General features: G+C 38.9%; 1 protein-coding gene across 2 annotated transcripts in view; it reads right to left on the reverse strand.

Annotated features, from left to right (window-relative positions):
• The window catches only part of ATRN (attractin), a 131,258-nt gene that overhangs the window by 17,861 nt on the left and 95,720 nt on the right, over positions 1-17,677 (reverse strand). The window contains exons 25-26 of one of the 2 annotated variants that reach the window (XM_060187184.1): positions 12,699-12,760; positions 304-603 (exon numbers count right to left, since the gene is read on the reverse strand). In XM_060187184.1, the coding sequence (XP_060043167.1) occupies positions 573-603; positions 12,699-12,760 (93 nt within the window). In that variant the 3' untranslated portion in view covers positions 304-572. Of the gene's footprint in view, positions 1-303; positions 604-12,698; positions 12,761-17,677 lie in introns of those variants that run through there. The other variant, XM_060187179.1, reaches the window with a different exon arrangement.

The raw sequence follows: 17,677 nt of genomic DNA on the forward strand, positions 1-17,677 counted from the left end.
TTTGGGGGAAGGTCCTCTTTGACCAAGGCATACCTCTGAGAGGAGGTGCATATGGAGTGGTGAAAGGGGGAGGGGAAACCCAACTATCTAGCCAGATCAGTCAAATCAATCCTGGGGATCGTGCCTCCCACCCCATGTCAAATGTCTTTGTAGATTTTTTTTTTCCCTGTATCCTTCCCAGATTGAAGGCATGAAGTCAGTTGTCTCTAGGTGGAGAGGTCCTCATCCAGAAACTAATTAAAGTCTCTGCTAGATGTTGGGCTTCTCACACTTTAAAGAACAAAAGACATTAGTAACCAAAGATAAGTTGCAAGTATACTTTTATTTTTAAATTTTATTGATTTATCATTGGTTTACAATATTATATAAGTGTTGGAAGTACTGCTTCACATCTCTACATAAGTTCTAATAGTGAACTTTATATTGAGAAGGGCAAGCTGGTCATTTGACAGCCCTGTTTGTCAGTCTCACCACCACACAATGGGCAGAAGTAGGCCCATCCGGATGTGGACGAATCTTGGCCATGGGCCATCTTCTCTCCAGCATCACTCAGGAAGGAATTTCTCTCATGCTTAGAGGATAGAAAGGACAGCCCAAGGTTTACTATTGAAAATAAAATTGTATAGTTTACATGCCAGTGTCTGCCTTCTTGTTAAGAGGTGCAAAAGATGTAGGCCTCTGAACAACATAGATCTGATTTTTAAATACTGTGTGTCAGGCAACTTTGCTGAAATTACCTATTAATTTTAATATTTTATTTATAGATTATTTGAAATCCTATAAGTACAATGTTTTGAGTAATGGCTACACTTTCATTGTTAAATCTTATGTGTTTCATTTAACTTTCTTGCCTTATGACATTGGCTAGAGTATTACAATATTGAATGGGGAAAGTGAGTGTCATCTTCTGTCTTTTAAAAAATATGTTATATATTTTTTAATATTTATATTTTTAATATTTATTTTTTTAGACAGAAACAGAGCAAAACTGAGAGGGGAGGAGAAATGGATAGGGAGAGAGACAGAAAGACACCTACAGCCCTGCTTCACCACTCATGAAGCTTTTCCCTGCAGGTGGGGACGAAGAGTTTGAACCTGGGTCGTTGCGTACTGTAATGTGGTGTGCACCACTACCTAGCCACTCTTGACGTCTTTTTTCCAAACTCAAAGAAAAAGCTAACATTTTACCATTAAGAATGTGATTTACTACTGGCTTTATCAGATTTAAATAACTTTCTTTCTAGTCCTATTACTTAAAAGAGTTTTTTTAAATGAGTCATATCAAATTTTACATAATGTTTGTCACCCCATTGATTAAGATACTATTCTCTTTTTTTTTTTGCCTCCAGGGTTATCACTGGGGCTCGGTGCCTACTCTATGAATCTACTGCTCCTAAAGGCCTTTCCCCTCATTTTTGTTGTCCTTGTTATTCTTATTATTGTTGTCATTGCTATTGTTGTTGGATAGGACAAAGAGAAATTGAGAGAAGAGGGGAAGACAGAGAGAGGGAGAGAAAGATAGACACCTATAGACCTGCTTCACTGCTTGTGAAGCGACCTCCCTGCAGGTGGGGAGCCAGGGGCTCAAATCAGGATTCTTGCACTGGTCCTTGTGCTTCGTGCCACATGCACTTAACCTGCTGTGCTACGCCTGCCCCTCCATTCTCCTTCCTTATACAATTAATAGTAACTATACTGATTGATTTTCTCATGCTGAACTAACCTCTCTCAATTTCTAGAATAAATCTAGTGGGGTTTTTAAATGGCTAATTTTTAAAATGATGTATTTTTTTGATGCTATATTGATTTAAGGAATAAAGGATTTTTCAGCTTAATTATTATTCCCCCCCCCCCAAGAGATTTTTTTTTTTTTTTTTTTTGGTTACTGATGGGACTTTACCACTTTGGGCTTAGGGGACTGAGATAGGTACCACAGCAACAAACTTCCTTCAGTGCTGTAGTGCTTCCACATGGTATGCCCAGGGCTTGAACCTGGGCTATGCATATGGCAAAACCAATAATAACCATGAGTAAAGGAGACAAGAAAAATAAGTTGATTATCTTTGTTAATAGTATTTTAAAAGTTAATCATATAATCATTAATAGATTAAAAATGTTACTGTTGGTCAGGGGAAGATAGCATAATGGTTATGCAAACAGACTCTCATGCCTGAGGCTCCAAAGTCCCAAATTTAATCCCCAGCACCACCAAAAGCCAGAGCTGAGCAGTGCATTCTCTCTCTCTCTCTCTCTCTCAAAAATAAATAAAATATTTTTAAAAATATTACTGTTGGGACTTCCGGAGGCGGAGCTACGAGCAGCAGATCGCTTTCTCTCCTCTCCTCTCCTCTCCTCTCCCGGATCAACTAGGAATACCAAAGGAGACCACCCGGACCGAAACAAGACAGGACTAGAATGACCACAGAAACCCAGTAAATCACCCGTGAGTACAAACACGCGTGGCTGGTGACAGAGAGGAGGGAGGGGCCTAAGGAGAGATTAAGTGACTGCTAACAGTTCGACAGTTTGTCAGTGGAGACACCACCTTCAGTCTGCTCCACCAACAAGGGGACAGCTGAAGGGAGGAAAGGACTCCCCAGAGACTCACCAAGTGCAACTCTGAGTCTCCATTGCTACTACCCTCAGAATCTGGAGCAGCAACAGGGAGGGACACCAGGGTACAGAGATCTAACCGGGAAACTCAGAAGACCTATACCTCGGTGGCATAGCTGAGGGGCTGTGAAAGTCTCTTTGCATAACCACTGGATTATCTCTGCCACACCCTGCTTTATCTCTTGGTCAGGAGTCAGTGATTAAGCTAAGAAGCCTATTGATAGTTTAAAAGCCCTCAGGCTCCCATAGCCTACAGGGGAAAAAAAAAAAAAGGCTTTTACACCACTGAACTCCAACTCAGGGATTGAAAAAACTGTTAACTTATTTAAAATTGTTAAAACAACAAGAAAAAATATTGGAGACTCGAACCAGGACAAGAGTCCAGCTAAAAGTCCTCCAGAGGGTGAAGCACAAAACAACGAGTTCAACATCCAAACATTAGCTAAGGAAATAATAACAGGAGTGAGTAAAGAATTTGAAAAAATTGGGGGCCGGGCGGTGGCACAGTGGGTTAAGCGCATGTGGCGCAAAGCGCAGGAACCGGCGTAAGGATCCCGGTTCGAGCCCCCGGCTCCCCACCTGCAGGGGAGTCGCTTCACAGGCGGTGAAGCAGGTCTGCAGGTGTCTGTCTTTCTCTCCCCCTCTCTGTCTTCTCCTCCTCTCTCCATTTCTCTCTGTCCTATCTAACAATGATGACATCAATAACAACAATAATAACTATAACAACAATAAAACAACAAGGGCAACAAAAGGGAAAATAAATATAAAAAAAAAAAATTGTAATCAGAAATGCAGGAACAACAAATGAGAATATGGAAGAAAATTCTAATTATCTCATGGTTATTAGAGAGCTGAAAGCTGAAATCGCTGAGCTAAGAAGGCAACTAGCTGAACAAGCTAAAACAGTATCAGAGCAGGGCAACAAAATAGATGAACTCCAGAAAGCAGTAGAGGGCAGAGAGAATAGAATCAATGAGGCTGAAGACAGAATTAGCAAGATTGAGGATGAATTAGAGACAACTAAAAAAGAAGTAAGAGATCTCAAAAAGAGATTAAGAGATGCTGAAAACAACAACAGAGTCCTATGGGATGACTTCAAAAGAAACAATATACGCATTATTGGCTTACCAGAGGAAGAAAGAGAAGGGGAGGAAGAAAGCGTTCTCCAGGCCATAATAGCTGAAAATTTCTCTAGTCTAGACAACACCAAAGACATAAAGATTCAAGAAGCCCAGAGGGTCCCAAACAGAATTAACCCAGACCTAAAGACACCAAGACATGTCATACTTAGATTGGAAAGGAATAAGGATAAAGAAAGGATCCTCAAGGCTGCAAGAGAAAAACAAAGAGTCACCTACAAAGGAAAACCCATAAGATTAGCAGCAGACTTCTCCATACAAACACTACAGGCCAGAAGAGAATGGCAAGATATCTATCGAGTGCTCAATGAGAAAGGCTTTCAGCCAAGAATACTATATCCTGCTAGATTGTCATTCAGACTAGATGGAAGCATCAAAACCTTCTCAGACAAGCAACAGTTGAAGGAAGCAACCATCACCAAGCCTGCCCTGAAAGAAGTTCTGAAAGGTCTCCTATAAACAGTCAGACCACCACAAATAGGACATATATCAAAACACTCTAAAACTCTACAAGAATGGCGTTAAAATATCTTCAATCTTTGATATCAATAAATGTCAATGGCCTGAATTCACCTATTAAAAGACACAGAGTAGGAAGATGGATCAGAAAACACAACCCAACAATATGTTGTCTACAGGAAACTCACCTAACTCAACAAGACAAACACAGACTTAAAGTGAAAGGATGGAAAACTATCATTCAAGCCAATGGCCCACAAAAAAAGGGCAGGAACAGCTATTCTCATATCTGACATGATAGACTTTAAAATAGATAAGATTTAAAAAAATAGGAATGGACACTACTTAATGCTCAGAGGATCAGTCAATCAAGAGGACTTAACAATTATTAATATCTATGCACCCAATGAGAAGCCATCTAAATACATCAAACTTCTACTGAAAGAGCTACAACAATATATTAACAGTAACACAATCATAGTAGGGGACTTCAACACCCCACTATCTCAACTTGACAGATCATCCAGGCAGAAAATCAGTAAAGACATAAGGGAGCTAAATGAAGAGATAGATAAACTAGAACTATTGGACATTTTCAGAGTCATTCATCCCAAGAAACTGGAATACACATTTTACTCAAATCCACATGGATCATTCTCAAGGATAGACCATACGTTAGGCCACAAAGACAGCATCAGCCTATTCAAGAGCACTGAAATCATCCCAAGCATCTTCTCAGACCACAGTGGAATTAAACTAACATTTAACAATCAACAAAAGATTAGTAACAGTGCCAAAATGTGGAAGCTCAACAGTACACTTCTTAACAACTTCTGGGTCAAAGAGGAAATCAAGGAAGAAATCAAAATGTTTCGAGAGTTTAATGAAAATGAAGACACAAGCTATCAAAATATTTGGGACACAGCTAAAGCAGTCCTAAGAGGGAAGTTCAAAGCTATACAAGCACACATTAGGAAACAAGAAAAGGCACAAATAAACAGCCTGATTGCACATCTCAAAGACCTAGAAGAAGAACAACAAAGGAATCCTAAAGCAACCAGAAGGACAGAAATTACTAAAGTTAGGGCAGAAATAAATAACATTGAGAATAGGAAAACCATACAAAAGATCAATGAAAGTAAATGTTGGTTCTTCAAAAGAGTAAACAAAATCAACAAACCTTTAGCCAGACTCACAAAACAAAAAAGGGAGAAGACCCAAATAAATCGGATAGTAAATGAAAGAGGAGAAATCACAACAGACACTGCAGAAATTCAACATATCATGCGAGGCTTCTATGAACAACTATATGCCACCAAGCTAGAGAACCTGGAAGAAATGAATGATTTCCTAGATACCTACCAACTTCCAAAACTAAGTAAAGAGGAAGTGGATAACATGAACAGGCCCATCACAGCTAATGAAATTGAAACAGTTATCAAAAATCTTCCCAAAAATAAAAGTCCTGGACCAGATGGTTTTACAAATGAATTCTACAAAACTTTCAAAGAAGAACTAATACCTCTACTTTTAAAAGTCTTCCAGAAGATTGAAGACACTGGAATACTCCCTGCTAGCTTCTATGAAGCCAACATCACCCTGATACCAAAAGCAGACAGGGACACAACCAAAAAAGAAAACTACAGACCAATATCTCTGATGAACATAGATGCGAAAATATTGAACAAAATTCTAGCCAACCGGATACAGCAGTATATCAAAAAAAATGTTCATCATGACCAAGTGGGGTTTATCCCAGGCATGCAAGGTTGGTTTAATATACGTAAATCAATCAATGTGATCCACCACATCAACAAAAGCAAGACCAAAAACCACATGGTCATATCAATAGATGCAGAGAAAGCCTTTGACAAAATACAACATCCCTTTATGATCAAAACACTACAAAAAATAGGAATAGATGGAAAATTCCTGAAGATAGTGGAGTCTATATATAGCAAACCTACAGCCAACATCATACTCAATGGTGAAAAACTGGAAGCATTTCCCCTCAGATCAGGTACTAGACAGGGCTGCCCACTATCACCATTACTATTCAACATAGTGTTGGAAGTTCTTGCCATAGCAATCAGGCAGGAGCAAGGAATTAAAGGCATCCAGATTGGAAGAGAAGAAGTCAAACTCTCCTTATTTGCAGATGACATGATAGTATACATGGAAAAACCTAAGGAATCCAGCAAGAAGCTTTTGGAAATCATCAGGCAATACAGTAATGTGTCATGCTATAAAATTAACATTCAAAAGTCAGTGGCATTCCTCTATGCAAACACTAAGTTAGAAGAAATTGAAATCCAGAAATCAGTTCCTTTTTCTATAGCAACAAAAACTATAAAATATCTAGGAGTAAACCTAACCAAAGAAGTAAAAGACTTGTATACTGAAAATTATGAGTCACTACTCAAAGAAATTGAAAAAGACACAAAGAAGTGGAAAGATATTCCATGTTCATGGGATGGAAGAATTAACATCATCAAAATGAATATATTACCCAGAGCCATCTACAAATTTAATGCTATCCCCATCAAGATCCCAAGCACATTTTTTAGGAGAATAGAAAAAATGCTACAAATGTTTATCTGGAACCAGAAAAGACCTAGAATTGCCAAAACAATCTTGAGAAAAAAGAACAGAACCGGAGGCATCACACTGCCAGATCTCAAACTGTATTATAGGGCCATTGTCATCAAAACTGCTTGGTACTGGAACATGAACAGACACACTGACCAGTGGAATAGAACTGAGAGCCCAGAAATGAGGCCCCACACGTATGGACATCTAATCTTTGACAAAGGGGCCCAGACTATTATATGGGGGAAGCAGAGTCTCTTCAACAAATCGTGTTGGAAACAATGGGTTGAAACATGCAGAAGAATGAAACTGAATCACTGTATTTCACCAAATACAAAAGTAAATTCCAAGTGGATCAAGGACTTGGATGTTAGACCAGAAACTATCAGATACTTAGAGGAAAATATTGGCAGAACTTTTTTCCGCATAAATTTTAAAGACATTTTCAATGAAACGAATCCAATTACAAGGAAGACTAAGGCAAGTATAAACCTATGGGACTACATCAAATTAAAAAGCTTCTTCACAGCAAAAGAAACCACTACCCAAATCAAGAGACCCCTCACAGAATGGGAGAAGATCTTTACATGCCATACATCAGATAAGAGTTTAATAACCAACATATATAAAGAGCTTGCCAGACTCAACAACAAGACAACAAATAACCCCATCCAAAAATGGGGGGAGGACTTGGACAGAATATTCACCACAGAAGAGATCCAAAAGCCTGAGAAACACATGAAAAAAATGCTCCAAGTCTCTGATTGTCAGAGAAATGCAAATCAATACAACAATGAGATATCACTTCACTCCTGTGAGAATGTCACACATCAGAAAAGGTAACAGCAGCAAATGCTGGAGAGGGTGTGGGGTCAAAGGAACCCTCCTGCACTGCTGGTGGGAATGTCAATTGGTCCAACCTCTGTGGAGAACAGTTTGGAGAACTCTCAGAAGGCTAGAAATGGACCTACCCTATGACCCTGCGATTCCCCTCCTGGGGATATATCCTAAGGAACCCAAAACAGTCATCCAAAAAGATCTGTGTACACATATGTTCTTGGCAGCACAATTTGTAATAGCCAAAACCTGGAAGCAACCCAGGTGTCCAACAACAGATGAGTGGCTGAGCAAGTTGTGGTATATATACACAATGGAATACTACTCAGCTGTAAAAAATGGTGACTTCACCGTTTTCAGCCGATCTTGGATGGACCTTGAAAAAATCATGTTGAGTGAAATAAGTCAGAAACAGAAGGATGAATACGGGATGATCTCACTCTCAGGCCGAAGTTGAAAAACAAGATTAGAAAAGAAAACACAAGTCGAACCTGAAATGGAATTGGAGTATTACACCAAAGTAAAAGACTCTGGGGTGGGTGGGTGGGTGGGGAGAATACAGGTCCATGAAAAATGATGAATGAAATAGTGGGGGTTGTATTGTTAAATGGGAATCTGGGGAATGTTATGCATGTAAAAAAAAAAAAAAGAAGAAGTAGAAACGCAAAGCAGAAATTGACTGAGTTTGGAGTATGGCACCACAGTAAGAAAGCAGAAGTACAGTAGAGTTTGCAGTGAGTACCTCCCTAATACTTCCTCTCCACTTTTCCAAGCTTTGGGTCCATGATTGCTCAACAATTTGTTTGGCTTTGTATGTTAACTCTCTTTTCAGTCACCAGGTTCCAGGTGTCATCAGGATGCCGGCCAGACTTCCCTGGATTGAAGACCCCACCAATGTGTCCTGGAGCTCAGCTTCCCCAGAGACCCACCCTACTAGGGAAAGAGAGAGGCAGACTGGGAGTATGGACCGACCAGTCAACGCCCATGTTCAGCGGGGAAGCAATTACAGAAGCCAGACCTTCTACCTTTTGCAACCCACAATGACCCTGGGTCCATGCTCCCAGAGGGATAGAGAATGGGAAAGCTATCGGGGGAGGGGGTGGGATATGGAGATTGGGCGGTGGGAATTGTGTGGGGGTGTACCCCTCCTACCCTATGGTTTTGTTAATTAATCCTTTCTTAAATAAAAAAGAAAAAAAATATTACTGTTGAAAACATGAACTATTAGGCATAGCATGAAGTTTCCAAACTTCACATTTAAGAAAAATAAGTGATTCACTTAAAAATAAAGAATAAAGCCAGCATGATTATAAAATAACTATAACAAATGAAAATAACAAGAGATTTATGGTACACATCAAGAGGAACAATATTTGCATCATAGGAGCTCTAGGAGAAGAGAGGAGGAGAGGGAGAAAAGGACAGAATTCTTTTTAAAATTCTTTTTATTTATGATAGAGACAGTGGGAAATTAAAAATGGGAAGACAGAGGTGGAGAGAGAATGAGAGACATCTGCAGTGCTGCTTCACTGTTCATGAAGGTTCCCCTCTGCAGGTGGGGGTTGGGGGGCTTGGACCTGGTTCTTTGTGCAATGTAAAATGTGATTTACCAGGGGGCACCACCACCTGGTCCCAGGAACAGAATTCTTATTTGAAGAAATATTAATTGAGCTTTTGAGTTCATTTTTCCCCAAACTGAAGAAGGAAATAAGACTTTCAGTTTTAAAAAGCACCAAGGAAACAAAAAGCAAAAAACCCCATCTTATTAAGCTTATTAAGGCATATAATAATTTTAATGACAGAGATTATTGAAAGAAGTTGGAAAAAGCAACTCCCATTGGACTATCAGCTAATTTCTCAACAGAAACTCTAAAGGCTACAAAGGATTGGCAGGGCACAGTCAACATTTTGAATGGAAAAGACCTCCACTAAAGAATATTCAACTAGGTTATCAGGTTAGAAGTAGTAATGAAGAGCTTTTCAGACAAGCAACAGTTAAAGGACTCCACTAACAGTAAACCAGTCCTATAAACAAACAAACAAATAAATGGGCTGGGCAGTGGTGTACCTGGTTAAGTACACATTATCAAGTGTAAGGACCCTGGTATAAACCCATGCAGGGGATCCACTTCATGATCTGTGAAGCAGTTTTGCAGGTGTCCCTCTGTCTCTCCCTCTATTTCATCCTCCTTTCTTAATTTATCTTTGTTCTACTGAATTAAAAAAAATTAAGAAAAAAGGCTTCCAGGAGCGGCAGATTCATAGTGGCAGCACTGAGCCTCAGTGATAACACTGGTGGCAAAATGATGATGATGATGAAAGGAAAACTAGGGAGTTGGGCAGTGGCGCAGCGGGTTAAGAGCACATGGCAGGTCTGCAGGTGTCTATCTTTCTCTCCTTTGTCTTTCCCTCCTCTCTCCATTTCTCTCTGTCCTATCCAACAATGATGACATCAATAATAACTACAACAATACAATAACAAGGACAACAAAAGGAAATAAATAAATAAATAAATAAATATTAAAAAAAAGAAAGAAAAACTAGACGGATAGGACAGAAGTTGCAGGGCTAGAGGGGGTCCAATGGACTTTGGTGAATGCTCTTTGGTGGGTATGAGGTATGGTTGTAATACATTTTGAAGAGGTGAGTTGTGTTTCCATAACATACATACACTCCTCTGTGCCAGCTTTTTCAGACAGACAACAAAGCACAATGTTTTCCCGAGCGCTGTAATACCCTCATGGTATGCTGGGGGATTGAGCCTGAATTGCACAAATGGCAAAGTAGATACTCTCTCGGGTAAGCTATCTCACCAGTTTCAAAGAATAACAACAACAGTAATAATGGATATTATTATTATTACTATTACTACTACTATTACTATTGCAGTTCTGGGACCTCACACATGTGTGCTTCTAATGTTCCCAGACTGATTTTCTCATCTTTTTATTTCAGATAGAGAGGGAAACAGAAACTGAATAGAAAGGGGAAAAGGACACAGAGAGGAGAGATGCTAAAGCACCACTCCATTGTCTGTGGAGCTTCCCCAGGTGCTATTCATGGTGTTTTCATGTGGTGCCAGGGCTCAAACCCATGTCCTCATGCATGGTAAAGCACTATATTGGATGAGTTACCACTGGTCTCCAGGATCAGCATTTTTTAACATTGATACTGGAAACTAAAACAAAGAGCATAATGCCTTCTAAATTTTACTGGAATATGATTTCTGACCGAAAATTCTGTATTAAAAATTACAATCCAACCCAGGTGTCCAACAACAGATGAGTGGCTGAGCAAGTTGTGGTATATATACACAATAGAATACTACTCAGCTGTAAAAAATGTTGACTTCACTGTTTTCAGCCAATCTTGGATGGACCTTGAAAACTTCATGTTAGGTGAAATAAGTCAGAAACAGGATGAAGGATGAATATGGGATGATCTCACTCTCAGGCAGAAGTTGAAAAACAAGATCAGAAAAGAAAACACAAGTAGAACCTGAAATGGAATTGGCGTATTGCACCAAAGTAAAAGACTCTGGGGTGGGTGGGTAGGGAGAATACAGGTCCATGAAGGATGATAGAGGATCTAGTGGGGGTTGTATTATTATATAGGAAAGTGGGGAATGTTATGCATGTGGAAACTATTATATTTACTGTTGAATGTAAAACATTAATTCCCCAATAAAGAAATAAAAAAATTATAAAAATACATAAGTAAAATCTGTAAAATAAATAAATAAATAAATAAAATCTTTAATAAAAAAGTTTAAAAAATTACAAATATGAGGGTAAATTTAAAACATTTTCAGATAAGAAAGATCATACAAAAATTATATCCCCTGAATCTTTTCTTAAAAGGAGGGACTTAAGAGGAATATTAAGACACAAGATCCAGAAAACAGACTTTTTTTTTTCCTTTTACGAGAATATTGGTCAGCTCTGACTTATGATGGTGTGGATGGAACCTAGGACTTTAGAGCTTCAGGCATGAGAATCTCTTTGGATGATTATGCTATCTCCCTTTCCCCAAAACAGATTTCAATACAACAGAAAAGCAAAATAAATTCCCAAGATGATAGCTGTGCACAGGTCTAAAAATCTACACTGTCTGGGAGTAACAGGATGGAGCGTTCTAGAGGAGACATTCAGGAGAAACTATAATCAAAAGAGTATCTGCTTATGCTTGACCACAGGAGACTTCTCATTTCTGTTACAGTTCAGGGGTAAATCAGGGAGTTACATAACAGATCAAGCAATTAAAAAGTAAAATATGTCAACTGGCATTTAGGATAAGCAAGATGGCTACAAAATAGAGAAGTATAATTATATCTTAATTTAGCTGTGAACAGGAATTATGGTCATATTAACTTCAACAGGTAGTTTGATTTAGTCAAGCATGCTGATATAAGTACAGCTAGTGAGTGGGAAGAGATGATTTTGCATATTCATTTAGGGTGTGGCGATATCATCAGTAAAGACTGGAACAATTTTAAATGAAAGAACATGAGGGGTGGAAATGTTTAGAGTAAAATGCCCCTGTTTTATAGGCATAGTAGCACTTGTCTTAATTATATTTATACAGTATTTTCATAAAAATAAAATGAAATCCAAAAAAGCCCATAATAAAAGAATCCCAAATTAAAAGTGATTTTAAAAGCTAAAATCACTTTTAGTTTTAAAACTTTGGATAATCACCCGAATCATCTTTTGAGCTGAGAAGAAGCATATATGTGGCACACACATCAACCATTATTAATTAATATCTTATGACCCACAATTCTTCCCACACACAGAGCTAAATTATCTGTATTTCAAGGAGATTACATAAAAAACTTACTCAAAAAGCCAGATATACAAACTAAATGTTTTCATTTTATCAGATGAGAATGAATTAATGAATTATCAGATTAAGATGAATGTAACATTTTTAACAACAAATATATAGTTTGATCTGCTGTGCAAACACAGGATTACTCTTTTATCTTTCATGAGCTGATAATTAATGGAATTAAGTACCTTGAATAAAAACAACACACAAAATTTGTGTAAGTGAAATTACCTGAAGAAAGTCACGAAGAACTGTACCAGGTCCATAAAATTGCTATGCTGGGAGAAGGCGATCTGGGGCAGAAAAACATGCATTTAGACAGGTCAAATATGGCACCCCAACCCAGGCTTCTCAGGAGTTAAGCTGAAAGACATATTTTAAAATTTTAAAGAAGAGATGAATAAACACCCCCCCCCCCACACACACACACAAGGGCAAGTACCTTGTTCCTTAAGTTTCTTCCCTTGCTTAATTACTAACCCAAAGTCGTATTTCAGGGCTTGTACACAGCCTACAATTCAGCTCCCCTCTGCTCCTAACATCAGAAAATGATTTGTTTCCTTTCTTTTTGTTTTTAAATTGAGGAGGCTAATAATGCTTTACAGTGCAGTCACTGACATATGCATTCAATTTCATTATGTAACAGGCGCCCAAAGTTTTCTTCCTAACCTCCTTCCCCCTTCCTCCCTAGGGTCCTTTGCTTTGGTGCAATACACCACATCCAGTCCATGTTTCACTCTGTGCTCTCTCTCCCCATTTCTAATTTATTAATTGCCACTAATAAGGGAGATCAGTTGATATTTGTCCTCTTTTTTGCTTTTCTCACTCAACACGATATCCTTAAGTTTCATCCAAGAGGATGCAAAGGAATAAGCTCACCATTTTTAACAGTTGAGTAGTATTCCATCATTTTACTTTGACCTTGAAAGACCTCTTGAGTTTCTTTATGAAAAGCCCAATGATGGATAATTCTGTATGATACTTCCTTGTGCCTTACTAAACATTGCTCCTTTGCTTCAAATTCCAATTCTTGGGCGCTGGGTGGTAGCCAAGTGGGTTAAGCAAACATGGCACAAAGACTGGTGTAAAGATCCTGGTTTGAGCCTCTGGCTCCCCACCTGCAGGGGGGTCCCTTCACAGGAAGTGAAGCAGGTCTGCAGGTGTTTGTCTTTCTCTCCCCCACTGTCTTCACCTCCTCTCTTTATTTCTTTCTGTCCTATCCAACAGCAATAACAACAATAACAGCAGTAATGGTAAACAACAAAGGCAACAAACAAAAGGGAAAAAATGGCCTCCAGGAGCAGTGGATTTGCAGTGTAGGCACCGGAGCCCCAGCGATAACCCTGGAGGCAAAAACAAACAAACAAACAAACAAAAATTTCCAATTCTTGGATCTATCTTGTGAGTAAACTCACCCTGCGGCCCCTCTTACTGACACTTATGTGCTCAGTATGTTCTCACTTTAGGCGTGTTCTTTTAAAACAAGCATCTTAGGTTGCCTGGGAGTTGGTACAATGGATAAAGTACTAGCCTCTCAAGCATGATACCCTGTTTCTAATCCCCACCAGTGTATGTGCCGAAGTGATGTTCTGGTTTTCTCTTTCCTCTCTCATTAATTAATAAACATTTCTCAGGGACTGGGCAGTGGTGCACCTGGTTGAACACATGTTACAGTGTGTACCGATCTGGGTCCAACCCCCCCATCCCTACCTGTAGGGGAGAAACTTTATGAGCAGTAAAACTGCACATATCTCTCTGTCTATCTCCCCTTCTTTTGATTTCTCCCTGCCTCTATCCAATACATAAATAGATTATATAAAATACTGAATGTAGCTCATCAAACTTAGGACTCTACAGATGGGGCGCTGGGCAATAGCACAGCGGATTAAGCACAAGTGGTGCAAAGCACAAGGACCGGCATAAGGATCCCGGTTCGAACCCCGGCTCCCCACCTGCAGGGGAGTCGCTTCACAGGCGGTGAAGCAGGTCTGCAGGTGTCTCTCTTTCTCTCCCCCTCTCTATCTTCCCCTCCTCTCTCCATTTCTCTCTGTCCTATCCAATAACAACAATAACAAGGGCAACAAAAATGGGAAAAATGGCCTCCAGGAGCAGTGGATTCGTAGTGCAGGCACCAAATCCCAGCAATAACCCTGGAGGCAAAAACAACAACAACAACAAAAAACAAACTCTACAGGTAAAAAAGTGACATTATTTTGTGTACTACTGGGGAACATGCTAATTAAACTGTGCTATAACACATTTGATATCACTTATTGTAAGAAATATCATAATTTCAGGGGTATCAGACTGTAAAAAATGTGAGAACATGGTGAAAAGAACTGAAGTATCTATCATCAGATGAATGGGAAAACAAAATATGATGTCTATACAAAGTAGTTAATACATTCTGAAAAGGTTCTACATACTGAAACAGACTAAATATAGATGAATCTTGAAAATATGCTAAGAAGCTAAAGAAATACATATTGTATGATTCAATTTATATCAACTGACAGAACAGGCAAAACCACAGAAACAGACAGTAGTAGGCTGGCAGTTGTTAAGGGGTGTATGTAGGAACGGGAAGTGACTGCTGCTGAATATGAACTTTCTTTTTGGAGTGATAAAAATATTCTAATATTATGGACATGGTTGTACAACTTTGAGAGTATACTTCAAAGAAAATCCCTGAATTGTGGGTGAATCTCATGTAAGGTATATGGATTATATCTCAACGAAGCTATTATTTAAAAAATGTGTCTGAGTCAACAAGTTTCATATATCCTTTGCTCAGTATAGCAATCCTGTTAACACCTATGAACTTAACTCTATAAAACTAAATGAATGTCCAGTTCTCAATACAAATTTTGTGTACTTGCCTTCACTTATGAACACTAGCCGCTTACATAAACTTGGAGATGAAATACTCAGTATACAAGAGGACTTTAATATTAGTTCCACATTGCAATAACAACCTCTGTTGCAGAGCCAGAAACACACCAGAATCCCAGGTCTACCGCCCACCTTCCCACCTTCATACACAACGTCTGCCTGTCTATGCTCTATCTCAAACCCCTAACCTCACAAACTATGGGCATGGCTGAAGTCAGCCAAGTTCCAGCATATTAAGAACACCTCGGATTGCTTTCAGGAAGCAAGGACTGCAGGAAGGGCACTGACCAGAAAATAGGCATAGTTGGCCTCAACACACCCACCACCCTCCTACACACAGGCCTTTTCAGTCTCAAGTGGGGTTTTTATTTTAAACTATATCTATGCAGATTTTTATAGTTCGTTTCAAATTTCCTCTGCAGTTAAAGGTTTTGATCTGTTCCTAATTATGGAAAAGAGTCCTGGGATAAGTTCAGAGTGAAGAAACTTGAGTTTAGCATTACCATTTTTTAAAGCCCCAATGTTTTCATGAATTTCTGAGTACAGCATTAGATTTCCTCAGTTTCTTTGCTTGGAAAAATAAGAATCGAAGACAGAAAGGCGTTTTGCCTACACTGAGAGCCAATAGAAATTTAACTGAATGGACTACATCACACTATTTACACACCTCCCTATTCTTTTCACTAAGAAAGTCTAAATAAATCTCAGCATTTTTAATGAGTCTATACAGTTTCTAAGTGTTCTGCATTTAAGAGCAGACTACTAGAAAAGCTAAGGCTCTAGAGAAAATAGAGCAATAAAGGAAGAAAGAAAGAAAGAAAGAAAGAAAATAGAGCAATAAAGGAATGTGCAGTCCCTTTTGTTGAGAACATGACTGTGTATGTCCAGGAAGATAAAGCTCAGCCTCCACACAGCACACATCTAGTTCTAGTCCAAGTGCAAAGACCCCGTGGTCAACTGGGCTTTTACACAAAGACACCAAGAACACATGACACCATAGGTCTAGTCACACTGTGGGTAAATCTGGCAATTATTATATCAAAGAGCAAAAAGACGCACAGAACTTACCTGACTTTTCAAGGAAAGGTTGGCAAACTAAATGGTGAGTACACCATCATTTATTTTTGAAAGTGCTCCTGAATGCAGCTTTCATACGTGGATGTTAGTCAAGTTAGTGGTCCGGCCCAGGTAGAGAGCACCCCCAAATCAGGCAGAACATCATCATCAATGTCTCGGATTCTCAAACTTAAAAAAATCAGTACTTTTATAAAGTGAATGTAGGGAAGAGATCCTCTAAAAAGAAATGCTCCAAAACCATGTCAGTGACTTTCAGAGGGTGGAGCAACAGAGTATTGGGAGGGGAAAAAAAACCTCTAACTCAGCATTGGCAACAGCACGACTATCTCCAGCACAAAAGCCTGTTTATGTGCACAGAGCCCTCTTTCCAAATGAGAAAAATGGCAGCAGCATTAAGTCAAAATTTTCACCAAGAATCATAAAAATATTGATCACTTCTCACCTACAAGTAACTAAGCCAACTTAATTCAGACATGGCAAGGTATATTGATATAAAATCCCAATACAATCTGAGTTAATAATTATATTCACTAGAACCCAAAGCAACTATTTTACAAATATATATTTTCCCCCACCCCCAGCAGATAATTGCTGGGGCTTGGTGCCGGCATTATGAAACCACTGCATTTTTTTTTCTTTGTTTTTTTGTATAGGACAGAGAGAAATTGAGAAGAAAAGACAGAGAGGGAGAGAGAAACATAGACACCTGAAGACCTGTTTCAGCGCTTGTAAAAGCATCCTTCCTTGCAGGTGGGGTGTGGGGGCTCAAATCCAGGTCATTTATGGCACTGTGTGCGCTCAACTGGGTGTATTACTGCCAGCCTCCAATATACATGACCTTGCATATGAAAAACATACAATTTGATAGGAGTTAGATGTTATCAAATAGAAATTGTACTGACTAGAGTCTAGAGCTCAACCTCTATGAGGTCAGTGTTTACACCCTAAATCCCTTCAAGTTTTATTCCACATGTTATTATATGGCTAGGAAATGTCTAATACGTCTTCAGAATTTTTACCTCTTTGATATATAGTCCCTGTTCAATCTTCACCCTTAAGAGTAAGTAAATGTGAACTAATCAGATCACCTTCTTTTTGATATATGAATTGTTATAATAACTTTAACTTTATCCAACAAATGAGAAAACCCATAAAGTTCTTAAAGAGAAGTTTTACAACACAAAAACCAAAATGGGTGTAAAATACTAACAGTGATACACGAAAATTTTCCCCTCATGTCA

Source organism: Erinaceus europaeus, chromosome 1, assembly GCF_950295315.1.
Source record: "Erinaceus europaeus chromosome 1, mEriEur2.1, whole genome shotgun sequence".
NCBI lineage: Eukaryota > Metazoa > Chordata > Mammalia > Eulipotyphla > Erinaceidae > Erinaceus > Erinaceus europaeus.